This window comes from Tachyglossus aculeatus (genome assembly GCF_015852505.1).
Source record: "Tachyglossus aculeatus isolate mTacAcu1 chromosome 12 unlocalized genomic scaffold, mTacAcu1.pri SUPER_6_unloc_1, whole genome shotgun sequence".
In the NCBI taxonomy this organism is placed as follows: Eukaryota; Metazoa; Chordata; class Mammalia; order Monotremata; family Tachyglossidae; genus Tachyglossus; species Tachyglossus aculeatus.
This window is the reverse complement of record NW_024044828.1, coordinates 17470943-17481198: the sequence shown is the minus strand read 5'-3', so window position 1 is coordinate 17481198 and position 10256 is coordinate 17470943. Positions and strand designations below refer to the sequence as shown.

Genomic DNA, 10256 nt, shown 5'->3' with positions numbered 1-10256 from the left:
TTAGTACGTTTGGTTTTGTTCTCTGTTTCCCCCTTTTAGACTGTGAGCCCACTGTTGGGTAGGGACTGTCTCCATATGTTGCCAATTTGTACTTCCCAAGCGCTTAGTACAGTGCTCTGCACATAGTAAGCGCTCAATAAATACGATTGATGATGATGATGTCTCCCCCTTTTAGACTGTGAGCCCACTGTTGGGTAGGGACTGTCTCTGTATGTTGCCAATTTGTACTTCCCAAGCGCTTAGTCCAGTGCTCTGCACATAGTAAGCGCTCAATAAATACGACTGATGATGATGAGTCAAGAGACCTAATCGCAGTAATGGCATTTGTTAAGCGCTTACTATGTGCCAGGCACCGTTCTAAGCGCCGGGGTGGATACAAGGCAATCAGACGGTCCCACGGAGGGCTCACAGTCTCAATCCCCAGTTCTACAGATAAGGTATCTGAGGCACGGAGAAGTGAAGTGACTCGCCCAAGGTCACACAGCAGTCGAGTGGCAGAGCCGGGATTCAAACCCACATCTTCAGACTCCCAAGCCCATAATAATAATGGCATTTATTAAGCACTTGCTATGTGCAAAGCACTGTTCTAAGCGCTGGGGAGGTTACAAGGTGATCAGGTTGTCCCCCGGGGGGGCTCACAGTCTTCATCCCCATTTTACAGATGAGGTAACTGAGGCCCAGAGAAGTTAAGTGACTTGTCCAAAGTCACCCAGCTGACAAGTGGCGGAGCCAGGATTAGAACCCATGACCGCTGACTCCAAAGCCTGGGCTCTTTCCACTGAGCCACGCTCCTTCTCTAGTAATAATGGTATTTGTTAGGCACTTACACTTGCCACGCGCTGTACCGAGCCCCGGGGTGAATACAAGCAAATCAGGTTGGACCCATCCCTGCCCCGTATGGGGCTTTCAGTCCCCATCCCCATTTTACAGGTGCGGAAACTGAGTCCCAGAGAAGTGAAGTGACTTGCCCAAGTTCACAAAGCCGCCAAGTGGTTCTAATCCCTGCTCTGACACTTGTTTGCTGGGCGACCCTGGGCGAGTCATTCCACTTCTCTGTGCCTTAGTTATTTCATCTGTAAAATGGGGATTAAGACCATAAACCCCCTGTAAGACATAGACTTGTGTCAAACCCGATTAGCTATCCCAGCACTTAGCACAGCGCCTGGCACATAGTAAACACTGTAAATAACAAAAAAAGGGACAGAGACACCAGTCAGACCTCGCCTCACTTCTGACCCCCTCCACCTCCTCTCCTCCCTTCCCTATTTAGGGTCTTGAATTCTGGTTCCCTCTACCCCCTGTGCAGATCTGGTGGTTGTCCCTGATTCCACAGGAGGCCGAAATGGCCACCACCTACTTACTACCTGTTCTCCAAAACTCTCACCTGCTAGGGCGAGTCTGAGGAGGGTGGGAGGAGACAGATTTTAGCGGCCCTGGGCTCTCACGGTCTTGTCCACCTCTCATGCACTCTTGACGGGTCAGGGAGCTGGGGTACAAACCTACAACATCCCCGAGGTTCAAGTCTCCCCTCCCTCCCACCCCAGACCCCCTTGACCAGGCTGTCCGAGAGGGCCGGGCAGAGCTCGTCGGGGTCGACGGCGTGGGCCTGGCACCAGCCCAGAGGGGAGCAGGAGGGAGGGTGTGGCACCGTGTCCCAGTGCCAAGAGTCGTGGCAGAGGAGATGGCAGCTGGTCTCTTGCCCCCACTCAAAAGAGAGAGTCCCTTGATTTTTTTTTAACCCCCCCAAAAAACAAACCACTTTATTTGTTGAATTGCTTCCTCAATATTTGCCGCCAACTCCAGATCCTCCGCTCCCCCCGTGCGGCCGGGAGTCGGCCACGGCCCCCAGCCGATCGGCCTCTTTGGCTTCAAGGACGGCGGGAGGGGAATCGTTCTGCTCGGGGCCGGGGTGGGAAGGTGGAAGCGGCGGGAGGGGGCCCCAGGCATCCTCTCCCACCGTGGGACCCCCCCACAGGGTTGAGTCGCTGGGACAGAAAGAGTGTGGGCAGACTTGTTCCCAAGCCAAGGAGTGGGTAGCGCCCTACTGTTCCCTGAGTCGTGCGGAGCCGCGAGGACCAGGCCTTGCCCGGGGGGGGCCCGGCTTCAGGGCAGCAGCGGCTCGTCCTCAGCCCCCCAAGGGCCCGGCTCGGCCAGGGGCAGGAGCAGAACGTCGTCCTCGTCCTCGAGGACAGGGAGCCCCCCGCGGGGGCTGGGGGCGGCCGGGGCGGTGGCGTCAGGGGGGCGCGGGCCCGTCAGGAAGCGCCCACGCAGGGCCTGCACCACCCCGGACAGCAGGGACGGAGGCGGGGCGGCGGGGGCGTCCGGGGGGCCGCGGGGCGGGGGGCGCGGGCGGCGGCGGCGGCGGCACCTTGACGGGGAGCGCGGGGGCCTCCTCGGGGTCCCGTCCTCCCGCGGCGCCCCCTTCGAGGGCGGCGCCCTCCGGGGCCGCGGAGGCGGAGGGGGGCGGGGGGGCCCGGGGGGCCGGGCTCGGGGGGGCCGGGCCGGGGGGGCCGAATGGGGCAGCAGGCCCCAGCGGCGGAGGCGGCGGACGAGGCGGCGCACCGTGCGGCTGCGCTGGCGGCGGCGGGAGCCCCCGGCCCGGCCCCCCCCCGGCCCCGTCGTGGCGCAGGATCTGCAGCAGGGAACGCAGGTTCCCCAGCACGGAGTTCTGCGGCGGTGGCAGAGGAATGATGACAGCCATTAATTACGGTACTTGTCGGCTGCCTACTACGTGCCAAGCCCTGTTCTGACCCCTGGAACGGGTGCGAGTTAATCGGGTTGGCCACCGTCCCTGTCCCGCGTGGGGCTCACAGTTATAATCCCCATTTTACAGGTGAGGGAACTGAGGCCCAGAGAGGTGAAGCGACAGCACGGCCTGGTGGATGCAGCGCGGGCCTCGCAGTCGGAAGGACCTGGGTCCTAATCCCGGCTCTGCCCCTTGTCTGCTGTGGGACCTTGGGCAAATCACTTCACTTCTCCGGGCCTCAGTTACCTCACCTGGAAAATGGGGATTAAGACTGTGAGCCCCAGGCGGGCCGGGGACTGTGTCCAACCTGATTAACTTGCATCTACCCCGGCGCTTAGAACAGTGCTGGGCGTAGCGCGGCTCGGCGCAGAGAGCCCGGGCTTTGGACTCAGAGGTCATGGGTTCAAATCCCTGCTCTGCCAATTGCCAGCTGGGTGACTTGGGGCAAGTCACGACTTCTCTGTGCCTCAGTTCCCTCATCTGTAAAATGGGGATTAAGACTGTGAGCCCCCCGTGGGACAACCTGATCACCTTGTAGCCTCCCCGGCGCTTACAACAGTGCTTTGCACATAGTAAGCGCTTAATAAGTGCCGTTATTATAGAGTAAGCACTTAAATACCATCATTAGTATTTTCTGGGCCTGTTATCTCATCTGTAAAATGGGGAATAAGAGCGTGAGCCCAGTGCAGGACAGGGACCGTCCAATCCAATTATCTCGAACTTTCTCCCACGCTTATTACTTGCCCACCACGGCAGGTGTGATGGAGCTGGGATTAGAACCCAGGTCCTTCCGACCCCCAGACCCCCGCTTTTCAGCCGGGTGGATGGGCTGGGGTTTGTTCCCGCGCACGAGGGGATGGGGGGACGGGTGACTTACGTCACTGGGGTTGTCGGTGGGGAAGTCCTCCACGGGCGGGATGGCACCCTGCGCGATGAGCTGCCCGTAGGACGGGGGTGCCTGCTGCTGAACCATCTCAGCTTCCACCCGCGACAGCGGGGCAAAGATGCTGAGGGGGAGAGGAGGCGTCACGGTCCCGGCTCGGAGGCCCCCTCTTCCCGGCAGCCCTCCCGGCGGTCTCCGGCTTCCCCCAGCGCCCGCCGGCCGTAGGGCGAGAGTGACGGCGGGCCGGTGGGGGTGACCGTCCCCCTCCCCGGGCCCGGCCGCCCCCCACCCCCGCGGCCCGGCCCCCCGCGCGACCAGTACTCGTGCGAGCGGATGGCGTAGAGTCTGCAGGTGCAGCCCAGGGCGACGACGAGCAGCAGGCCGCAGACGAGGCTGCCGATGACGGCGGCGGTGACCACTTTGCGCGGGAGGGCGTAGGCGCAGTCCCACTCGTCGCTGCCGTCGCTGCAGTCGGGCTGCCCGTCGCACACCCACGTCTCGTAAACGCAGCGCTCGTCCCGGCAGCGGAAGTTGCCCGGCTGGCAGCGGCGGCAGCGCCGCTCGTCCGCCCCGTCCACGCAGAACGTCTGGTAGTTGCAGCGGTCGGCGGGCGGGTAGCAGGCCCCCGCGGCCCCGCCCGCGCCCCCGCAGGGGTAGCGGCCCTCGGGGCAGCCCGGGCAGCCCTCCTCGTCCGCGCCGTCGGCGCAGTCCCAGGTGCCGTCGCAGCGCTGGGCCTCGCCGAAGCAGCGGTCGCCGCCCGGGCCCTCGCCCTCCGGTCCGCACGGCCGCTCCCAGGGCGGGCAGTAGCCCCGCACGTGGTACGTGGCGTTGAAGCCGCGGCCGGAGCTCCAGGGGCCCGCCTCGTAGGCCACGGTGGCCCGGCCCGACAGCGTCTCCACCGCGACCGCCTGGCCGTTGCTGAGGTAGTCGAGGCTGCGCAGCAGGTGGGCGGCGTCGGCGGGGCCCAGGCCGTCGTAGACCCGCACCGCGTCGCCGTAGCCCAGGTCCAGGGCCGTGAAGCGCACGGCCAGCCGCCGGCCGTCGTGGGGGTCCAGCCGCCACACGCAGGCCCGGCCCGGGCCGCCGGCCGAGGAGAAGACCCCGTAGAAGCCCTCCAGGGTGCGGTTGCAGGGGCGGGCGGGGCCGCAGCCGGCCTCGTCCCAGCCGTCGTCGCCGCAGGAGTCCACGCCGTCGCAGCGCCGGGCCTGAGGCACGCAACGCCCGTTCGGGCACCGGAACTCCCGGCGCGAACACTCGGGGCCTTCTGCCGGAGGGGCGGGGAGAGACGTAACGATAACGACGGTGGGATTTGTTAAGCGCCTACTCTATGCCGGGCACCGGGGTGGATACAAGCGAATCGAGTTGGACACGGTCCCCGTCCCACGTGGGGCTCACGCTCTGAATCCCCGTTTCGCAGGCGAGGGCACCGAGGCCCAGAGAAGTGACTCGCCCACGGCCACACGGCAGCGGGTGAGAAGCGGCGTGGCTCGGTGGAAAGAGCCCGGGCTTTGGAGCCGGAGGTCACGGGTTCAAATCCCGGCTCCGCCACTTGTCAGCTGGGTGACTTCGGGCAAGTCACTTCGCTGTGCCTCAGTTCCCTCATCTGTAAACTGGGGATGAAGAAGCAGTGGCTCAGTGGAAAGAGCTTTGGAGTCAGAGGTCATGGGTTCAAATCCCCGCTCCGCCACATGTCTGCTGTGTGACCTCGGGCGAGTCACTTAACTTCTCTGAGCCTCAGTTCCCTCATCTGTAAAATGGGGATTAAGACTGTGAGCCCCACATGGGACAACCTGACCACTTTGTACCCCCCCCCCCCGCGCTTAGAACAGTGCTTTGCACATAGTAAGCGCTTAACAAATGCCAACATTATTATTATATTATTATTATTATGAAGACTGCGAGTCCCCCGTGGGACCACCTGATCGCCTCGTAACCTCCCCAGCGCTTAAAACAGTGCTTTGCCCACAGAAAGCACTTAATAAATGCCACCATTATTAAGTAGCAGAGCCAGGATTAGAACCCATGACCTTCCGGCTCCCGGGTCCGGGCTCTGGTCACTCCGCCACGCCGCTTCTCTTGATGTGCGCTGGGGACCTGAGCGCCACCCCTCCCGCTCCCCAAATGCCCACCCTGGCCCGCTCCCCGGGGGGGCCGCACCTCTGGCGTAGGAGAGCAGGAAGCCAGGGCCCGGCTGCCGGCTGCCCCCGCCGTAGCTGTAGGTGATGGTGGCGTTTCCTCCCGGCAGCTGCAGCGGCCCCGCGGGCAGCTCGCACAGGGAGACGGGCGGTTGCAGCGCGGACCGCAGCACCAGGTGCTCCGACGGGCACGACAGGTGCAGCTTCTGGAACCTGTCGGGACCGAAGAACCGCACCCGCCGTTACAGCGGCGTGGCCTAGCGGGAAGAGAGCCGGCTGGAATGCCGCGTGACCCTAGGTAAGTCACTTCTCTGGGCCTCGGTCCCCTCAGTAAAATGGGGATTTGATACCTGCGCTCCCTCCTGCCTAGACTGCGAGTCCCACGTGGGACCTGATTATCTTGTATCTATCCCAGCACTTACTACGGTGCTTGGCACATTGGAAGTGCTTTAACAAATACCCCAATCCGTATTATTAATAATAATAATCTCGCCTTCCCTGTTGGATTGGAAGCTCGCTGTAGGTGGTGACCTGTCATTTCTACGTTTTGTATTGCCTGAGCACTTAATACAGCTGATTGCACCCAGAAAGCATTCAGCCCTTCTGTCCCAGAATCTTCTGCTCCCCAACTCTCCCTGCTTTTGCTGCCCCAGGCCCCCATCACTCAATCAGTCGTATTTACCGAGCACTTAACTGTGTGCAGAGCACTGTACTAAGTGCTCGGGAGCGTACAATATAAGAGTTGGTAGACATTCCCTGCCCATGACAAGTTTACGGTCTAGAGGTGGAGACACGTTAATAAAAGAAATGAATCATCCCTTGACCTCCGCACAACCCACCCGTACCCATCCACTCTGAAAAGGCCTCAAGCCACTGAGGCCTAGTTACCATCCGGACACGTCAAAGGCCCCCCAATTTGCTGCTCCCTGGCTTCCGCTCCCTACCAGAGCCCAGATGGGGCAGGGGTTTGCCAGTCAGTCGTATTTATTGAGTACTTACTGGGTGCAGAGTGCTCTACTAAGCGCTTGGTACTCAGTCCCTGCCCACCACGAGCTTTGGGCTGAAGCGAGCGTGCTTCCTTCCAGGACTCTGACCTAAAGCCAGGGGCCGTGCCCTCTCCATTCGTAGGCTCACCTGATGGTCACCATCTGCTCCTCGCTGCCCACGATGACCCAGCTGCAGTTGACGGGGCGCAGGCGGCTCTCCCGGCCCAGGGGACGTTGCAGAGTGCCCAGAGCCCCGGGCAGGGCCACAGGTACCCTTTCGCACGCTGCAGGGAAGGGGTGGGTGGGGAGGGATTTCAGCTCCTCTCACCTCACAGGGACCTTCCGCCCTGGGCTCCAGGTGGGATGATGGGTTAGGGGAAGGGCCCGAGTGTCCCCTCTCAGAATTCCCGTGAGTCCAGGGACCTCCCAAAGCGTGGGAATCACCTCCTTCCACCCACTCCCACTGTGCTCCTTTCTCCAGAGCCGAGTCCACCCCCAACCCGTGATCCCCCCCAATTCCCAGACCCCCAGACTCACCTCGGCTGGGGAAGGGCGGCCTGTCGAGATGGGTTGCAGCACCTCCTGGGGAAGCAGGGAGAGGTCGGGAGAGTGACTCACTGTTTGGGTTTGTCAGGGGCGCCAGGCCGGGATGGGGAGAGGGGCTGACCCGAGGCCCCTTGGCAGGAAATTGGGGGGGCGGGAGGGGAGGCTCGAGAGGGTCAGGCCGGAAAGGAATGAGGGGCAGCGCGGAGGAGTGAGGGATGGAGGAGGAGGAGGAATGGGCCAGAGGCGGCTGAGGGGCCGGCGGCCGAGGGGCCTGTGGGGTAAGGAGGGACGGGGCTAAGGTGACAGGCGAGAGATCAGGAAGGTTGTGAGGAGAGTGACGGCTGGGATGACATGACCAGAGACATGGGCCGGCAGAGGGCTACAAGTGGATGGGGGTGCTGAAAAGGGGCAGGGGTCCCAGGTGGATTCGGGGCCACAAGGCCAAGTTAGAGTCTTACCACTGAGGAGGAAGAGGAGAAGGGCAGGGAGCATCCTGGGGCATCCGGGGGGAGCCATCTTTGCCAGCGGCTGCTGCCCGCTCACCGAGGCGCCCGGGAGGTCAGCGCAGGCCCGGGCCCGCAGAGTGCACCCGGACGTCCCGGCGGTCTCCCGGCTCGGACCCCATCCCCTTCCCTCCGCGCTGCCCGCCGCCCGGGACCCCGACGAGGGCGACGTGGACGGGTGGTGCCCGCGGTCCTGTTGTTGGGGCGGTGCCTCTCGCCAACTTCAGAGTTGTTTTCCCCGCCGCACTTCCTTCTGGGGTTGGTTCCGGAAGCCGGGGGCCCGGGCCCGAGGCGGCGGCAGTTCGGCGACGGAGGCGTTGACGCCGGGGCTGAGGCTGGGGGTGACAGACGGTGGGTGCCCCTGTGCCAGGGGGTGAAGGGGACTGGCCAATGCCCCCTGGCTGGGCCTGGCCAGCCCTTTCCCAGGGGACCAGGGGCCACTTCCTCCTCTGTCCGGCTTCCACGGGGGCCACTGGGAAGGGGCCAGACCCCCTTCCTGTCAAGGGGCTGGTGGAGAGGACCGGGCTGAGGGTCGGCCCCCAACTTCCCAAGCCCAGGACGTCCCGGTAGTGGGGTGGGCGGATATTTGGGAGGGGGGGGCCGTGACGACAGCCCTGGCCCCACCCCCCCGTCAATCATCCCCCAAGGCTCCACCCACCTGTCCTCATTAACCCTTTCCCTGTCCCACGGGGGCTTCTCACAGAGAAGGGGGGGAGGGCTGGGATTACATCTGCCCCTTTAAATGCCCTTCCTCATTTAACCTCTTCAGGGCCACGACCAGTCCCTTAGCTCTTCAGTCCTCTTTAGGTCCCTGAGAGACTCCTGGGGAAGGAGGCGGGGGAAGAGGGCAGCCTTCAGGAAATACCCAGAAGCACCCTGCTGTGTTTGGTTTTTTAAGCTAAACCCTGTCCCTGACTTCCGGATTGTTACAGATAGCCTTGCCGACCTCCTTCCCTCGTAAGGCAGGAAGTCTCAGTTTCACCCTCTGAGAAATGGGCCCTCATCCCAGGGGACAATGTGGGGCAAAGCTGCCCAAAAGTGCAGGGTGGAAGGGGGGGGACATAACCCCTTATGTCCCATGGCGTTAGAGGATGATAATAATAGTAATAATAATGGCATTTATTAAGCACTTACTATGTGTAAAGCACTGTTCTAAGCGCTGGGGAGGTTACAAGGTGATCAGGTTGTCCCATGGGGGGCTCACAGTCTTAATCCCCATTTTACAGATGAGGGAACTGAGGCCCAGAGAAGTGAAGTGACTTGCCCAAAGTCACACAGCTGACAAGTGGCGGAGCCGGGATTTGAACCCAAAGCCCATGCTCTTTCCACTGAGCCACACTGCTTCTCCATCTCAAAGAGGACAGGCCATAGGGCAAGGCACCCCATAAATTATCCCCAGGCTCCATGGACAAAGGCAGGAGGGGGAGGGGGGCGCGGTCTGCCTTTCCTTTCCTTCTGGAGTCCACCAATCAATCAATCGTATTTATTGAGCGCTTACTGTGTGCAGAGCACTGTACTAAGCGCTTGGGAAGTACAAGGTGGCAACATATAGAGACAGTCCCTACCCAACAGTGGGCTCACAGTGTAGAAGGCTCACACCAACTCTGGCCCTTATGTGACTCGTGCTCTATTTTTAGAGCTAACTAATAATAATTGCTTTATTTGTTAAGCGCTTACTATGTGTCAGGCACTGTACTAAGCGTTGGGGTGGATACAAGCAAAGCGGGTTGGACACAACCTCGTCTCACGTGGTGCTCACAGTCTCAATTCCCATTTTACAGAGGAGGAAACCAAGGCCCCGTGAAGTGAATTGCCCACGGTCACACGGCAGACAAGTGACGGAGCCACAATTGGAACCTACAACCTTCTGACAATAATAACAATAATTGTGGTATTTATACTAACTGGGTGAAACACTGTATTAAGCACTCGGGCCAGTTCAAAAGGATTGGAAAACGTGATCCCTGTCCCTCAAGGAGGGTGCGGTTTAGCGGGGGTGAAAGAGATGAAAATTGTTTCAGGTAGTAGAGGAAGGAAAAAACGGAGTTTTCGAAGAGTTCGGCCTTAAATCATAGGGTATGAAAACCGACGTGTACAGAAGAGCTACGGGTGGAGGTGGATTGCTTAAGTGCGTAGTTGGCGGCAAGGTGGTAATTTGGGGAAGATTCAATCGTATTTATTGAGCGCTTACTGTATGTGGAGCACTGTACTAAGCGCTTGCGAAGCCCAAATCGTCAACATAGAGAGACGGTCCCTACCCAACAACGGGCTCACAGGATTTAGGTGCTTTCACATAGTAAGTGCTTAACAAATACCACCATTATTATCTGCAGCGCTTAGAACAGTATAGTAAGCACCTAACAAATACCACCATTATTATCTGCAGCGCTTAGAACAGTGCTCGGCCCATAGTATGCGCTTAACAAATACCATCATTATTATCTGCAGCGCTTAGAT

The 10256-nt window shown here is 60.7% G+C and overlaps 1 protein-coding gene across 1 annotated transcript; it reads right to left on the bottom strand.

Annotated features, from left to right (window-relative positions):
• Positions 1–1564: 1564 nt before the first annotated feature.
• LRP10 (LDL receptor related protein 10) lies at positions 1565–7836 on the bottom strand. The gene is given in 10 exon segments (XM_038741175.1): positions 1565–2326; positions 2328–2466; positions 2469–2598; positions 2600–2668; positions 3624–3753; positions 3951–4893; positions 5787–5977; positions 6899–7034; positions 7288–7332; positions 7755–7836. Coding segments are annotated over 10 exon segments (2064 nt in total). The 5' UTR covers positions 7813–7836; the 3' UTR covers positions 1565–2103.
• Between the last annotated feature and the right edge of the window lie 2420 nt (positions 7837–10256).